Genomic DNA, 16,983 nt, shown 5'->3' with positions numbered 1-16,983 from the left:
TGATCTTTAATGGAGCCGCAATGTACTAAAAAAATCCATGGCCGTTCCGTTCTCGGCTTCCGTACTTATGAATGTTGTCATGTACAATCATTTTTAAGGTGTAGCACCTTTGATAAAATACAGTGTATTTGCAGATATAATTTAGAACTGTCGTAGTAATGTTGATTCTACAAGACACACCTCAAGCACCAAGAAAATTAATAATAAATATAATAATAAAAAAATGAAATTAAAACCTAAATTTAGCTAGGTTGAACTAGTGCCTTTTTATTTTAGTAGGTTTTTAGAAAATTGTTTATAAAGAATTGTGCTCTTTATTTCTATATTTCTCTGTGAACCTGACTCTGCTGTCTTTAATCTGCAGGGTGACAAAGGAGAATCAGGAGCAGCTGGAAGAGATGTCAGTTTCGCCAAATCTCCTTTATATTATTATCTCTTTGTGTTTTGTTGTCAGTTTGTTTCTTCACTGTATCCTGTCTCACTCAACCTGCCCTAACTTCCTTCCTGTATTGATCCTGCCTTCCTTGACTTTATTGTATTACACATCAGCTTTCTTTTATCCTTACCACTTTTACCCTAAAGTGTATATTATCAGCTGTAGTTTGCTCTGACATTGACATTACCATCACACTCTCACTCACTGCTCAATCAATAGGCTTCTCAGAGGCAGCTATATATATTCACTAGCTTCTAATGATCAAGCTTAGCCTTTAAGGGGGAGCCACTTCTGAGAGGAATCCAGAGAGGCGCCAAATGTCAGAGTGCTGTTTTCATGTGCAAATTCATATTAATTATCTCTAGAACATCAGTGGAGGGGTGGCAGCGGCCACCTGCTTTGATTTTATAGTTCAGCTTCTACTATAGCACAGGAGAAAGTAACCCTGTGTAGAGAGAGTCTCAGTTGTGTAATCACGTGTTTTTCAGGGCCGTGATGGGGTCAAAGGAGACCGGGGCCTTACTGGGCCTGTAGGACCCTCTGGCCCTCCAGGGGCTCCTGGACTACCTGGGAACATCGGTCCTCCTGGACAGGTATGGCTGATGTAGACACAGTTGAAAAATAATATGAATGGGACATTTTTACCAATCTATCCACTGTCCCTGTTTCTCAGGTTGTATATGTTAAAGGAGCTGCAGCGGCACCAATCCCAGGTCCACAGGGGCCTCCAGGAACCCCTGTGAGTGTGCATGACTTCCAACACTGTTGTTAATTACATTCTTAAAATGCATATTAAAGTCCAACACACACATTAGTGGTTTTCCTGCAGTGTTGTGTGCTAGGAATAATATGGACCTCCATGGGCTGCTGCGCATTAATGGAAGATAAAGTCATTATACACACAAAACAATTCCTCTGCATGTAATTATGTATTCATATAACTGTGGGGTTTTTATTTTTTTGCATACCATCATAGAATGGGTCATTTTACAGAAATATTAGCCAGAAACAGTATCTAGCTCTTAAGTGGTCATGTCATCCCCAGCAGCATCGCTCTCCCACATGTAGCTGGAGAGACGTGTCTCTTATCTACATCTGTCTCTGTATGCCTCTGTAGCCCTCCCACAGTCTTATCTGTTGATGTTTTTATCAGTGCCCTTGCTTTGTCCCTCAGGGCGTACCTGGGATCCCGGGAGCTGCGGGAGTCAGAGTAAGTTGCGGTTGTCTTTATTGATCTCAGTTTGCTTTAGAATTAACCACTTAACGACCTCCTAACTTTCTTTGTTCCAGGGAGAGAGAGGTCTAACAGGACTTAAAGGTGAAGCTGTAAGTTAAACTTTTATCCCTATTGTAGTGGAAGTCTGACACAAATTATATTTCAAGTGTTTTGTGTTAAAACTTTGATATCTTTTTGTTTGCAGGGAGACCCAGGAGAGGACGGGGCTCCAGGCAAACCCGGGACAACAATGGTAATATGTCAGCATATTGCCTGTCATGAGTCATCTGTGACTCATGACAGGAAATGTTTATTGTCAATATTCTTTATCTCTGTTAATGATGTATTTCTTTTACCAGGATGTACAAAGGGCTCTGGCCAGCCTTGGCATTCAGGTATGTGGATTATAATTTGCAATTTAATGATTCTGTAAAATATTGGTTTCTAGTTTTCAGTATTTTATTTCATTTGAGGAGGATTTGAACATGATGAGGTTGTAGCTCCCTTTTGAGATGCAAATTTCTGTTGGTGTCGATGCAGATGAAGATTAAAGCCTGAGCACACTGCACAGTGTTTGAATTGTTACTATTTTCAGTGCTTATTTCCAATAGCCTTGTACATACATGTGTGTTCACATAACTGCTTTCCCAATAAGGTGTAACACATTTCTTAAAATATCTAAATTATTAGTCAGATATGTTTGTTTCACATATTTTTCACACATTTCGAATGTCCAAAAATTGTTTGTGTTTTGGAATTTAAAAGTACATTAGGCAAAAGATTCCCATAAGAACAGATAATGGCCTTACCATTTTCAGTAATAAATACATTTACCACCAAAACCACCTTAATATTTATTCTTACTCATATATTTATGATAGATAAATTAATAAATATTTTAGCATACTTGTCTTGCTAATGAAAAAAATCCTGGAACTTGTACAAAGTGTTATATTTATCTATTTCTTCTTGCAAATATCATCGTACAATTTACAGCTTCCAAATGTATTTATAACTCGTGTTTATTGTGTTCAACAACTCAGTTAGCTTGAAAATAAAAATGTCTTCAATCCAGTAAAAGTGCATTCACAGAGTTGGCACGAATAAATATAGGATTTGCTCTTGTTTTATGGGCATTATAAAAATAGGTCTACAAGTATTTTAAAACCAGAACAGCATGTGGGGGTTGATGTCATGCTGAAGATGTAGACCAATGACTGAATTGTCACTGCTTAGAATAAAAGTAGCCCAGACAGTGTGGAGGAGTTTACTACCCCCATTTAGTATTCTTGCAGATGACAAACTGTCTCAATCTCTTAAAAACTATATACTTCAGATTTTATGTGTAAAAATATTTTAAAATGACCATTAGACCTTGAATTTCCCAGCTGCTGAGATGAAAACAGCTGAGGTGTGCACCTTTGGCTGAAAGTTATGAACCTCTTGCCAAACATTTCCCTTTTCTGCCCTCCACACAGGTGTCTGATCTGAAGGTGGTTGTGGACAAGAAGGACTCACTAGTGGCTCCTCCAGTGCAGAAAGCACAGAAAGGTGAAAAAGGAGACGGAGGTGAACCTGGACCAAGAGGACCATCTGGTTTAGATGTAAGTTTGATTAAGCATCTTGAAGGCTTATGGTAAAAAGGAAAAAACTTGATGAAGACCACCAGTAAGATCATAGCAAGTCAGTATGTGGTAAATATGTGTGGTAATTCAAAACACTCAAAAATGATATTTCTTTATCTCTTTCCATTTCCTGTTGTGCATCAGGGTGTTCGTGGTGTAACAGGAGAGAGAGGAGCAAAAGGGGACCAAGGGGAACGAGGACCCGTGGGAGCAACTGGGCCTCCAGGTAGAGCCATTGGAGAGCGAGGACCTGAGGGACCTCCAGGGCCTGCAGGAGAACCAGGGAAGCCAGGAATACCAGGAGTTCCTGGGCGAGCTGGGGAACTAGGGGAGGCTGGAAGACCAGGAGAGAAGGTGAAGAGGAGAGTTGGGCAAACAAATGATTTCTCATTTTTCTGAACATTTATCTGCTAACATCATGTATGTATCTGTATTTCAGGGGGTGTCTGGAGAGAAAGGGGACAAAGGAGAATCTGTAAGTGCTTATGTTACATTGACATTGTCTACTTTTATCCTCAACTTTAACGTAGTGAGAAGAAATTAATTTTTTATGTAATTACCTCCACACCGAACTGAGAGTTTCTTCTTTTTTCCAGGGTAAAGTTGGGCTAACAGGACCAGCCGGCCCACCAGGTCAAAAGGTAAACTCGTCTTCGTTATTGATGCAGTAAAACCATGAAGATTCCACATTGTGTAGATATAAGGTACACATAGAATGGACTTCATATGTATTTATCTGTGTATGTACCGTAGGGAGCATCTGCTGACTCAGTATTGATTGGTCCTCCTGGGGTCCGAGGCCCTCCAGGAGTTGCAGGACCGAAGGGAGAGCCTGGTGCTGCAGCAACACCGGGACCCAAAGGAGACCGAGTAAGATCACATATCAACATCATATGTCATGTCATGCACTGTCATATGTCTATATATGCAAATCAGCTACTTTTAATGTGTCTTACAGGGTTTTGCGGGACCTCGTGGTGATAAAGGAGACAGAGGAGAGTCTGGAGAAAGAGGACGGGATGGCTCGCAGGTGAGTTAGCTGTCAGGTGTAATCTACGTTACAATATTGTAATAATCACAAATCAGATTTTGATCTTACTGTTGTTACCACACTCAGGACATGATGAAAAACTATATTTTTTTGTAAGAAGCAATCTGTGGTTTGTTATCTCAGGGAACAGTGGGAGAACCAGGAAAACCTGGTCTGGATGGAAAACCGGTAAGTGTGAAGTACTGGATGTGAGAAAAGTTATACTTCTAAAGGTGAAGGTGAAGTTGAAACTGACAATATTAGATATTTTAATTATTACAAAGAGCATAATATATTAATGACTTTCATGGTTTAGAGACACAGTTAATGTAACTATTTTAATGACTGTTTATTTCAAAACGTTTGGTAAGTGTGACTTTGTCATATAAGAGTAACAATGTATAGTTAATAATGTATTTATAATATTCTTGCATATTGTTTATATGTCTTTATATAATTACAGTATTGTGCTATGTAAATACAGGAGTATTACTGCAAATGAAAGACACAATGCACCCGATTAACTTTTTAAAAATATGAAATCAGCAGGATTCCAGTTAACATCAGAGGACACCTTCAGGTTTCATTTTCCCTTTACCACACTATTTACAGTAGCCCAAAGCCCAAACACATGATGTATGTCATGATTGCTTGGTTGGGTGCAAGGGGTAAATGTAAAAAGAGGAGAGCTATTAAACACTTCCTCACAGTTCTTGTTTTCCTTCCCTCCATGTCGGAGCAGGGCCCAACAGGGCCCGCTGGCACTCGAGGCCAACCAGTGAGTAACCCAGCAAAGGGGCCTTCTCTTAGGGTTGATCTTCAGAGAAAATCACTGGGTTGGCTGCAAGCACTAAGCTGATGGAGTTCCTTTCCCCCTCTTGGGCCGAGGCTTCATAGATCCTTAGACAGTAACCTTTTGCAGCTGTGCGGCTAACACCTAACTCTCTAACTTCCTCTCTCTCCTCATATATGCCTTATCACTGTCCATTTCCTTGTCTGTGTTGTTTTCTCCCCTCTTCCAACACTGTTCTCCACCCACCTGTCCCCCCACCCTCCTGTCATCCACCTTCCTCTGTCCTTCATCCTCTCCAGGGCCTGCCTGGGTTCCCAGGAGTTCTAGGCAGACCGGTAGGTTCGCTGCTGCTGGCTGGCATGCTTGAGGTCTGGAGGTGGGAGGGCTTTGAGAACTGGTCTTTGTGGTATCAGATACAAGAGGAAGAAGGACGGAATGGACCAAAGCTGGAGAGATACCAGTGGGCTTTAGCTTAGACAGAAAGTAGCCTGAAAGATGTATCCGCATTTAACATCATAAGACAACCTGTCATCAGGATGCAGACATTCACCTCCCAGACAAAATTCACCACTTTAATCCTAATTCATTTGTATTAGAAACATCGTTCTGGGAGCTTGGATCTGGGGTAAAAGTTAGACCTTGATCAGTTCATCATGAAATATTAATCAAGACCTTCTGTCCCCAAAGAATCTGTGTCAAACTTAAGAGTTAAGTTTTGAAGTTGATTTTAAGCACATGAAAGGAAGTCAGCTGAAGCTCTCGCCAGGATCCAATGTAAAATAAGAGGGGGTGGGGGGTTTCGGATACTGTGTTGTTAATTTGCTTGAGTCTGCTTATCGTGCATGCAGCTATGCCTGCTGTCTGTTGTGTGCTTATCCCTCTCACAGCACTGATTTTTCAGCGCCTCTAATGTCAGTGTCTCTTTGTTGACATTGTTGATCCATTGTTTGTATTGTCCTACCTGTTGTCATAAGTCAGTTAGATGTTTATGTGTTTGTATATATGTGATACGTCTGTGCATTATTTACGTTAACTTCATGTTGTCCAGTGTTAGCACATAAAAATGTATATGCTTTTTTATGTGCTCGATTTTTATGCACAAATATGTGTCATGTGCGGGTCTTTGCGTTAGCTGTGTGCAGCTACTTCCTTGAGTTTTATTGTCGCTGTGAGTTTGCCAGGCAATCAAAGGAGACTATAGGAAGTTATATATACATTTTCTCAGCAAGAATGCGAATTAGCTGTTCCAAACTAGTCCTATAAAATATGGCCTGTGTGCAGTATAGTAAAGTTTTATGATGTGAATGCACTGTACGTGACTTGTATTTTGCTTTTAGGGAAACCCAGGAGAGCCTGGCATAAGGGGGCCAACTGTAAGTATCACTCACACAACGAAGCTTGAAGACAGGCTCTTATTACCAATAGCAGTTTACATGTTGGTGATTTGTGTTTCAATTAGGGCCCCATGGGTCCCAACGGGCTTCCAGGTCCACCAGGTGTGAAGGTGAGTTTACTACATCTCAGTGTGCTACCTTTTATGGCATGTATATTGACATTCCTTTGTTTGTTACCAGCCAAAGTCATAAAGTCTTTGTTTTTCCTAGGGTAATCAAGGAGAGCCGGGTGTTGGTGTCCAGGTAAAACAGCTCTAGTCGTTTTTTACATCTTAGACAAGAGATCAAATTACCTCGGTACATAGCCACATTACAGTCTAGACCTGTGGTTCTCAACCTTTTTCCTTAAGGGACCCTTTTTCTGTCACTGAGTAAACTGGCGACCCCTGAGTACGTAACATATTTTATAGATAACTCAATAGCTGCAGGAAGTTTGTATAAAACCAAAGATTTGGATGAATTTAGAGCAGATTATGTCCTGTGAATATTGATCAGAGATGATTTTTCGTGATATTTTTAGTAACTTTTTATAAATTCTCTGTATTATGTATAATTTTTAACAATCATATAGACTTAATAGGCTTCTTTTTAAACAAATTAAGTTTTTTTTTCTCCCTGACGCCTATTAGCCCTTTGTTGTTTTAGCTGCACAAGGCTGTCTTCAGAGTTTTGATGTTGAATAATAATCTAAACTTTAAAAACAACGTGTTTTCTTACACCCCTTAAAATGGCCTCACAACCCTCTGTCACCACTGATCTAGACAGTTAAAATGTATGAGAGATCTGCAGTGTGGGACTTAATTTCTCCTCTCTTCAGGGGCCTCCCGGTGCACAAGGGAGTACAGGTCTGCCGGGACCAGCAGGCCCTCCAGGAGCTGTAGTAAGTGTTTCCATAAATCACAGCTTCTCTTCAAGGAAAAACTGCTTTCATGTTCATTAAATCCATTGACAATCTCATGTGCATGTATTATATTGTGTTCCCTCATACCAATGTATTTATTTCTCCCCTGCAGGGTCCACAGGGCCCCCCAGGACTGTCAGGGCAGGTGGTGAGTATACAATCTTGATCTGGCTGCTGCTGCTGTTGCTGCACTGCACAGTGAGGAGGTGTAAAAATTGAAAAATGTTTTGAGCCTGAAGCATTTTAGTTATACCTGAAAATGGGAATGTAATTAAATAAAAATGCCAAAACATGTGTACCAAGCTTTTGTTGATAAATGGGGGCTTCACCTGCGTTTGTGTTCATAATTTGAAAATGCAAGTTACAGAACTCACTCACAGATGTGATTTGTTGTACCTTCAGCTGAAAAACAAGCAATCCAAACAGCATTTCATGTACACCATACTGACATTTTATCACCAGTGACCTCTACAACCAATTTTTGTACCACTATTCTCTTCTTCTTCTGGCTTCTGTCATAATTGCTCACTATTATAAAGGAAATATATTAAAATAAAACAAAATACATTTATTTAAAACCATCTAAGAAAAAAAATATTTTGTAATTAAAAAAGTCCTATATCTAAATGTGACTACACACAAATAAGTGTTACATATACTGTGCTGCTCCTCAGGGTGAAGCAGGTAAACCAGGAGTCCCTGGAAGAGATGGGGTACCTGGCAAAGATGGAATACCTGGATTACCAGGAAAGCAGGTGTGTGTGTGTGTGTAGTGTGCACTGTGATGTTTTTATCAGGTCCTGCTCTGTGTCATCATTGTGTAATTTGTTCCTCAGGGCATTGCTGGACCTCCAGGCCAGGCTGGCTTAAAGGGGGAGCAGGGAGACAGCGGTCCTCCAGGGAAGGTAAGAACATGCTGTATCTACTGAGCAGCCTCTGGCTGGAAGGACAGTCAATGAAATTGGTTTTGTGGTTGCTGTTATTGGATGTGATCCCAGCAGCAGAATGATTTGCTGCCTGAAGTAATAAAAAAAACATTTCTGTAGTGCTATTATTAGCTTCCTACTGCAAGAGTTTTCATCTGATGCACAACACTGGATAGTCCTATTCTGAGACCTCCTTCAGGGGTCGTGCTGCTGCTGTTGTTTGTCCAACCCGGGGCTGCCTCCAGATAAATTCCCTTGCTATTTGTACACTTCTTATAGTTGGCCCAGAGTCCCACTGTTAGTTACTCATATGCTGCTGCTGGCTGTCTGAGTAGGCTGCAGCTGTGTGAGCTCACAAACAGAAGACAACAGAACATTGACATTTTCTGTCTGACTCTGTTGATGAGGGGGTCCATCAGTGGCCTGTGGATGAATCCTGTAAAGTCAGTACAATAGGCAAGGCAGAAGTTTTAGGTATTATTGGTCATTGAATTTGGAAATGCTGCTTTTATTTCTGTCTGAACAAATGTTTGCTATATTTAAATGACGGGGTCCCTATGGTATCTGTGCTGTTGAAAGTGAGGCGCATGGTAGCTCACCTAGTAGAGTGCGTGTTCACCAGGTAAAGTGCTTGTGTCATGTAGGCATTTGTGGGTGTGTTCGATTTCAACCTGCAGCCCTTCGCTGGATATCATCACTTTTCTATCTCTCTCTCTCTCTCCACCTTTATACATGCCCAAAATATATATATTAATAAAAAAAAGAAAGTGAGACCAGATCTGTATGAAAACTGTTTGGAATATCGTTTTATTTCCCTAAAGTCTAGCATTAAATTAAATGAAGTGATGTCTGTCAGTGAGATACTGTAATATTAAATACCCAGCATAAACATGCCTTGTCATTTGGTGAGTATTTTGATCTGGGATATGGAAGTAACACAAGAACTTTATCTTCCACTACAAGCTGCCTCAGTGGGATTTCTCTGTTACACGACTGTTATTGATTGACATTCAAAGAGCAAATTCTCTGCCACTTGCTGACCCAGTAAAGCGAGTTTTCACATGTCAGGAACATATTTAGTCTCTCTTTCTTGTGATCACTCTATCCTTACAGGTCTATGTTATATAGTTTGTTTTTTGTTTTTTTCAGAATTCTATCTAAACCTTGTGGAGGTCTGTAGTGCCTTCCACAATAATAAAAAAAACAACCATGATTTCCCCTAAATCCTTGCATAAATCTATGGTTAACTGCTTCAACAGTTGTATCAAATCACTCTACCAGCCCCTCAGTCTGGATTGTCTTGTATCATTTCATATATAACTTACATATTTGGCTTGAGTCTGATTTTGGACTTAAATATAACAAGTAAAGCACCTGGAGAACACTCTTGATAAATATAATGTGGCATGCTAGTTCACAATATTGACTAGTGCAGTCTCACAACCAGCACAAAGGAATGTGCATTATGCTCTAACCACTAGAGAGTTCATCATCTAATCATGCATGATCATGTATAATAAACTTCAGGAAGGAACTGGCAAAGCAGAGGGAACTGGATGTTTCAGTGTAGTAGCTCCAATGTTCAGCTCAAGATTTCCATGAACTGAATTGAATATTTCTCCTTACAATATCAACATTTAAAGTGCAAAAGACACTTTGGTAAACTAATTACTTGATCTCCAGGTAATTCTTCTAATTGGCCTTGAAATGGAAATTACCTTAGCACTGACATTGAAATATTATTGCCTGCCAGTTGTCTGTATTTGAGTGACTGCAGACATCTGTTAATAGGGATTGGCTCAGCTTGACAAAGTCTGTTCCAATTCTGCCGATGAGGATCTCAATTAAGCCAAATTTCTGTTCAGTGAGACTGAAAGAGACAAATAAGGTCACCTGCATATATAGCTTTCTTTATAGTGTGCTCATCAGATCATCTGTGTTTTTAATTTACAATATCAGTATCATTACACTGCAAATACTAGCACCAATCAAACTAATTTATTATATAAACTTCTATTAAACTACTACCAAACTGTTAGTAACTTACATGTGCATCTGACCTGATCTTGTACAATAATGATTATGCACTGTACTCTCATGTACTGTTGCTGGTGCAACACGTTCCCCCTTGTCTGAGCCAGGAGTGGTTAAACTTTTTATCCTGGAGCACGGCTTTTTGTAATGCAAAACAGCAGGTTTGCTGCCAGATTTCATAATGACATGTATTAGCACACACGTTTATTAGCTGCTAACTCACAACTGCAGTGTTTTCTAATTTATATTGGAATTCAATGAGTTGCTTGTACAGATGTGGGACAGCTGTTACACAGTTGGAAGGTCTGTTTGGCAGTATGTAGACATTCTTGAGCTGTCCAAAGCACATATTTAGTACTTCTGCCAAGGAGGTTATGTTTTTGGTGCTGTTTATAGTCTGTCAGCAGGATTACGGAAAAACTGACAACAAAAAACAAAGAACTTCCGACTGATTTCTATGTCATCAGCTTTTCTTTGTTATCATGTTTCTCACATGCTACACTAAAGTAGCTCTTTTGTGACGGTATGCTACTTTTCTTTACAGCAAGTTGCACACACTGTGGCTTTAAAAACATTTACATAATGTCTCAAGTATTTGTCTTGAGAGTTCATATCAAATTGTAACTTGTATCAGAGAGAGTATGACGTGTAACAAAGGTCCTCGGCATAAAGGTCCCACAGCATATGTATACTTAACTAGTAGGCCACCTGACACCCTGTCCTGTTTTATTTTTTTATAACTGATCATTGCCGGAAGCTTCTGGTTTCCAGTGTTGTAGTTTCTCTCTGCTGTTAAAAAGTGTTTGGAGAAAAAGAAACAAAGAAGGAGTTTGCTTATCAGGTACACTGTATTCGCTGCCATTCCTGCTGTTTGGGATGTTGACATGAATTGTGATGAGTGTCTCGAACAGCTCCCTCACTGCTGACAGCCTCAGGTTCAGCACCTTGGACAGAGCCACGGTGACACTGTCAGTGAGTTCACTTGCTTGATAAATAACCAGGCAACACTTGTCCATCTGCTCAGCGCCTCCACCATTTGTTCACACACACACACACACACACACAGAAACAAAGACGAAATGTCATTGCGTTTTCCAACTCACCAGCTGCAATGGACTTTGATAACAGACACGTGTAAACCTGAATTTCTTTGGTTTCAGTCCTACTGATTCCAAGAACTACAGCTTAATTTACTCATTCTGGAGAGCAACTTTTATGGAGAAAGAATGTGAAGTCACTAAAAAAGAAACTCCTGAGCAACAATATGTGCAAATTGTTCCTTGAATTAACCATCACGGTCTAGTGTTTCTTTGAATGTGCTGATGTACAATTGAATAGGCTTATTATTAACACAAGAATTTTGTCTCTTGAGCAAATTGTTTTGCCTGATACAGAGCATTAAGTTTAGATTCCCAACCTCCAGCCTGGTACAGTGCAATGGTTAAGCAGTAGGAGTTGTGCATTTCTTGGCTGTCTTTGCCGAAGACATTAAGGTTCTTAATCATTGAGAGCTGTAAAGGCTAATGGTTGGACTGATATGATACTTAAATACCAAGGCTTTTAAACACACATTCATGTCTTTTCATGAACAAGAACCCGTACTGTGCCGCAAAGGTAATTACTATTATTTTCTTCATTTTTCTGCACTCTTACAGTCTGTGGCTGGACCTGCTGGACCAAAGGGAGAGAAGGTGAGTCACTGTTATTGGCATCAGTGCTGAAGAAACTAACCCCCCCATAGCATACTCAATTAATGCAACCTAATGAAAATAGACAAGCTGGAAGACTAAAGTATTACATATGATGAAGCAGAGCAGAAAAAACTAAATGCAGCTGACATACTAACTTTCCTGGTTGGGATTGATGCAGGGTCTTCCTGGTCAAACACTGCCAGGCACAGCTGGAGAGAGAGGTGTACCTGGAGATAAGGTGAGTCTGACCAAACATTAGCACTAAATTCTCTTTCAAAACAGTGAAAAAACAAAACAAATGTGCATTTTTATTAAAAATATCCTGCTGTCTACAGGGTACCAGGGGAGACAAGGGTTCTGGTGGCATCAAAGGAGAGAGAGTGAGTCCCATCACACCGCAGAGCAACACATGTACTTAATGTTAACACAACAACACATTAACAACATTTCTGTCATCATATTAGGGAGTCGCTGGTGAACCAGGGGAGCCTGGAGAAGATGTAAGTAGTCAGGTTTCATGCCTTGTTGTCTGGATTTAAAATGTGGTGTCTCATGTGTTATATAGTGTACATACAGCATATCTTCAAATTTATTTTTTTAAATGCCACCATTACAATACCATTAGTGCTGTTTTTAATTTAAGAGAAAATCTAGTCAGGAATCAGTGGTTAATGTTAACATGTTTTGAGTTGAATCTCCCCTTGGCTGAATCATTTATTCAGCCAATGTGTTCTTGTATTTAAGTAACTGGCTTCATTTACCTTTTGTAACAATGTAACTACTCAAATTCAACATCCAGCTTGGATTTTTATATGAAAATCATCATGTGCAGCTGCTGCACATGATGATGCACTGCAGCATATTGATATTTAGTATGTCTCTGCTTGGTTGTATTTCACTCACCCTATTTAAACATATGTTTTAGTGGCAGGACATTTCTGTTATCAAAAAATCACATGGTAAATACATAACAAGTAAATGTATTCAGTTTTTTTACCACATATTTTAAACTAAGATTCTTTTTGTCAGTGTCTTTCACTTCAGAGCCAGTCCAATTATTTAATCTTACCTTAATCAGCCATCTTTGTAGCGCAGTGTGATTAAAGTCTGTAGACCTTCCAGTGTCAACGGTAATTTCTGATGCTCGACGTTTTGATTATTTGTCGTCCTTGAGGTTAACGAGGCGTGTTAAGTGTAATGACAACAAAGCAGCCGACGGTACACACCAGTGCTGATGGAACGTGTCTTCGCCTGCATAATAAATAATCGCAAAAATTTGTAACACTGCTTAAACAAACTGTAACTGCACTTTTACATTATTTCTTTATATTAATCTGAAAACAATTCATTTCATTGGGTCTTCATGTAGGGGGCACAGGGATCTCCTGGGCCAAAAGGAGATAAGGTGAGCTTTTGTCATGTGTTTCATTAATTTACCTGAAATCGAACCTGATCCATGCAACAGTTTTGACAAAATGTGTGTTGCAGGGTGAGAGGGGTATCGGACTGTCAGGTCCTCCTGGTCAGGTTGGGCCTCCGGGTTTAAAGGTAAGTAACAACATTCTTGCCTCTCGAATCAGTTAGTGTGGTATATCAGATGTGCGACTGGTCAGAATCTAACCATGACTTGATTTTAGGGAGATCCAGGCCTTCCTGGTTCAGCTGGTCCTCCAGGGCCAGCGGGGAAGTCAGGTGACGTTGGGCCGCCTGGCCTGAGAGGAGAAACTGGACAACCTGGACCTCCTGGACCGCAAGGGGAGCGGGTTGGTGGAGCTGCCGATTACATAATATCATAAACTTTCAGTCTTAATGTCTGTGGTATGTCTTTCAACTATTAAGGTCTCTTTTTCAGGGCCTTCAGGGCTTTGCAGGCCGTGTAGGAAATGTTGGAGCCCCCGGTCCTCCTGGACCTCTTGGACCGGCAGTGAGTTTTGATTTTTATTACACTGTGATTAGTAGGGGTGGGTTCAGCTAAAAGTAACAATATTGATCATTACCTTTGGATTATTGTTGGACAACACTGCTCATAGACATGTATTTAGAATTTTCAAGTTTTTAATAGGTAATACGTAATATATGTAATGTAATATGTAATATATGTAATGTAATAGGTAATATACGTATGTAATTGGTCTGAAAGATAAAGAGAGAGAGGGAAATAGACAGTGACAGATGTCATTTATGATTGATATGATTAAAACATATTTTTTTCTAGGGCTCTCCTGGTACCAACGGTGTCAAAGGGGACAAGGTGACTATCCACTTGACACGTATTCATGTTTACCTGCTTGGATGGCTGTGGCTCAGGAGGTAGAGCAGGTCGTAGGTTGGCAGTTTGATCCTCCACCTGCATGTTGAAGAGTCCTTGAGCAAGATACTGAACCCCAAACTGTTCCCGATGCTGTGCATCGGTGTGTGAATGTATATGAATGAATTACCTTCCATTTGTGTGTGAATGGGTTTACATGATGTAGTGTACAGCGCTTGGAGTGGTTGGAAGACTAGAAAGGTGCAATATAAGTACAGTCCATTTACCATTTAAATATTAGTGGGCTCTTTTGAAGGGTGTACATGTAATTCCAGGGAGAAGTTGGCGTTGGAGTCCCCGGGGCCAGAGGAGAAAGAGGAGATCCAGGGCCCAGAGTAAGACATCAGTTACATCACTGCATCATTCAAGATGTGATCTGATATGATTTTGCCTCAGGATGATAGAAACTAACACTGGTGTATTTGTGTGCTTCTCTCTGTCTTTCATGTCTTAGGGAGAGGAGGGTCGTGCTGGCTTGGATGGGGAGAGAGGATCATCGGTAAAATATTGAATGTTTCCTTTTTTATGCATCACTCAGGAAGCTTTCAGGATCTTTTCCAGTTTCCAAAATGCACTAGGAGGCAGTCTGTACAGGGGCATAAACGGAGAAACACATTATAGAAGAGCTGTTCTGTACACAGGACACAATGCGTTTTTTAGATTGTAAACTAATTATTCAATAAGCTTTGTCCTTCCTCACAGTGTTGCAGTGCCACTCATTTTAAAGTGAGATCAACCTGTTCTCACTGTAGAACCATACAAATATAATGGTGTTATAATGGGACTTGGTGTTTGTCTGTCTGCATCTCCATCAGGGTCCCGCAGGGATTCGTGGCGCTCGGGGAGAGAAGGTGAATACTATCAGTCCTTTTCCCATTTTTATGTGTCATCATGCGAGCTGCCTCCCCCGAGCGTTGTGCTCATGTAAAGTAGTGAATTAAGTTGACATGCCTGAATGAAATGTTTTGCTCTCAATCTCATTTTTCAGGGAGACATCGGGCTGCAAGGTGACAAAGGAGAGAAGGTGTGTGCATTTTAATATCTAATAAGCTCCACTGCCGCTCACCCTCTCTCTCTCACTATCGCAATTGCCTGTGTATTTGTTTATATTAGTAAATGATAGTGACACAGAAATGGAGAAACAGGAAACTAAGTATTTGTGTCAGCGGCGGCTGTTTTGAAAGAGCTCTTTCATGAGATTTGCTCTGTAGAGAGCAGGCGGAATATATGAATGCACACAGTGTTAATGAGCTGCGATACTATTGAGTGACAGAAAAGGTAGCAGGATGAAACCACTGCCTGTTGATGTTTTGGCTTTGGGGTGAAGCCAGATGTTTACAGCTGCACTGTCACTCACAGGGGGACACTGTGCTGGTGGGAGGACCTCCCGGAGAAAAGGGCAACAAAGGAGAAACAGTCAGTGAACACCTGGATCAGTCCAGATGTTGTAAAATATCCACTTTTACAGTGTATATTTCCTTTTGTTTGTTGTGGATTTCACTATTGTTCCATTTTAGGGTGACAGAGGACCCAAAGGTGTGCAGGGTGAAAAAGGGGTGAAGGGTCAAGAGGGACCTACAGGCGAGCAGGTACATTTGTTTCTTTTTGCCAAAACATATTTATTTGACTGCTACTAATGATGATTTTCTTTAAGATCTGTATTGTATCTGTATTTAGTATTTTTTTAAGTTGAAGAGCTATTTGGTCAATAAAATGGCAGAAAATAGCAAAATATGCCCTTTTTATCCGAGCAGCTGTCTAAAATGCAAAGACTTACATTTTCATAAAGCATACATATCCACTGCATTTGTTGCATTTGATCCTTTGAAATAAGCCACTGTAGAGCTTTTTTTGCTTGATAATAATGAATCAGTTATAAAAAAGGGCTGCCAAGGAATTTTCTTTATTGCTCAAATGACTTGTTGTTTCAGATAGTTTCCCTTTCAGCAGTATTTAATCTAACTTACGGGTGGATGATATATTGTCATTAGTCATGCAGCTCTCATGGCCGGCAGGCTGAGGCATTGATTTGTAATTTAACAGTCAAATAAAATCAGAAATATGAATCATGATGATGATGACTGTTAAACAACATTGTGATATTGCAGTAACCAAAGCCTGAGATGAGATGTCACTGTACTGATATTACAAAAATGATCAATATGCATATTTCTGTGTGTTTGACATCAGGGTCTGAGGGGAGAGCCAGGAGAAAGAGGATCCACTGGATTCCCGGGTGCTCGTGGCCCCGGTGGACAGAAGGCAAGTAGCTCTGACCATGGATGATCATTGTGATTAAATCAGCATCATAATTAGCCAGTCGGTAGTAATGATTGTACTTCTCTAATTACTGTAATTCTATCTTCTCTCTGCAGGGAGAAGCCGGCCAACCTGGAGTACCTGGTGAATCGGTCTGCGATTTTTGCTTCCATCCAAATACAGATTTTTTATTTTCTATGTGTGTGTGTGTTTTTTTTTTCTCTTAAGTGGACAGAACGAGGGATGATTTCTGTTTTTTCTTCCAGGGTTTCTCAGGAAAAGATGGGCTGCCAGGGCATAAGGGGGACAAGGGAGAGATTGGTATCCTAGGAATGAGAGGAATCAAGGTATTTTCAGTGTGTGTGTGTGT

At 40.3% G+C, this 16,983-nt stretch overlaps 1 protein-coding gene across 1 annotated transcript in view; it reads left to right on the top strand.

Annotated features, from left to right (window-relative positions):
* The window catches only part of col7a1 (collagen, type VII, alpha 1), a 57,552-nt gene that overhangs the window by 29,834 nt on the left and 10,735 nt on the right, over positions 1-16,983 (top strand). Inside the window, exons 66-104 of the mRNA XM_035661722.1 lie at positions 365-400; positions 925-1,029; positions 1,110-1,175; positions 1,611-1,646; positions 1,727-1,762; positions 1,858-1,905; positions 2,012-2,047; positions 3,131-3,256; positions 3,422-3,631; positions 3,717-3,752; positions 3,874-3,918; positions 4,031-4,147; positions 4,236-4,307; positions 4,452-4,496; positions 5,400-5,435; positions 6,438-6,473; positions 6,560-6,604; positions 6,705-6,737; positions 7,312-7,374; positions 7,508-7,543; positions 8,070-8,150; positions 8,232-8,300; positions 12,011-12,046; positions 12,225-12,284; positions 12,382-12,426; positions 12,511-12,546; positions 13,416-13,451; positions 13,535-13,594; positions 13,684-13,809; positions 13,899-13,970; positions 14,630-14,689; positions 14,809-14,853; positions 15,170-15,205; positions 15,343-15,378; positions 15,714-15,770; positions 15,872-15,943; positions 16,545-16,616; positions 16,730-16,765; positions 16,880-16,960. Of these exons, the coding sequence (XP_035517615.1) occupies positions 365-400; positions 925-1,029; positions 1,110-1,175; positions 1,611-1,646; positions 1,727-1,762; positions 1,858-1,905; positions 2,012-2,047; positions 3,131-3,256; positions 3,422-3,631; positions 3,717-3,752; positions 3,874-3,918; positions 4,031-4,147; positions 4,236-4,307; positions 4,452-4,496; positions 5,400-5,435; positions 6,438-6,473; positions 6,560-6,604; positions 6,705-6,737; positions 7,312-7,374; positions 7,508-7,543; positions 8,070-8,150; positions 8,232-8,300; positions 12,011-12,046; positions 12,225-12,284; positions 12,382-12,426; positions 12,511-12,546; positions 13,416-13,451; positions 13,535-13,594; positions 13,684-13,809; positions 13,899-13,970; positions 14,630-14,689; positions 14,809-14,853; positions 15,170-15,205; positions 15,343-15,378; positions 15,714-15,770; positions 15,872-15,943; positions 16,545-16,616; positions 16,730-16,765; positions 16,880-16,960 (2,379 nt within the window). The remainder of the gene's footprint in view (positions 1-364; positions 401-924; positions 1,030-1,109; positions 1,176-1,610; positions 1,647-1,726; positions 1,763-1,857; positions 1,906-2,011; positions 2,048-3,130; positions 3,257-3,421; positions 3,632-3,716; positions 3,753-3,873; positions 3,919-4,030; positions 4,148-4,235; positions 4,308-4,451; positions 4,497-5,399; positions 5,436-6,437; positions 6,474-6,559; positions 6,605-6,704; positions 6,738-7,311; positions 7,375-7,507; positions 7,544-8,069; positions 8,151-8,231; positions 8,301-12,010; positions 12,047-12,224; positions 12,285-12,381; positions 12,427-12,510; positions 12,547-13,415; positions 13,452-13,534; positions 13,595-13,683; positions 13,810-13,898; positions 13,971-14,629; positions 14,690-14,808; positions 14,854-15,169; positions 15,206-15,342; positions 15,379-15,713; positions 15,771-15,871; positions 15,944-16,544; positions 16,617-16,729; positions 16,766-16,879; positions 16,961-16,983) is intronic.

This window comes from Morone saxatilis, unplaced genomic scaffold (genome assembly GCF_004916995.1).
Source record: "Morone saxatilis isolate NCDOM2014 unplaced genomic scaffold, NCSU_SB_2.0 Contig18, whole genome shotgun sequence".
Classification (NCBI taxonomy): domain Eukaryota; kingdom Metazoa; phylum Chordata; class Actinopteri; family Moronidae; genus Morone; species Morone saxatilis.
This window is presented reverse-complemented; position numbering and strand designations above follow the sequence as displayed.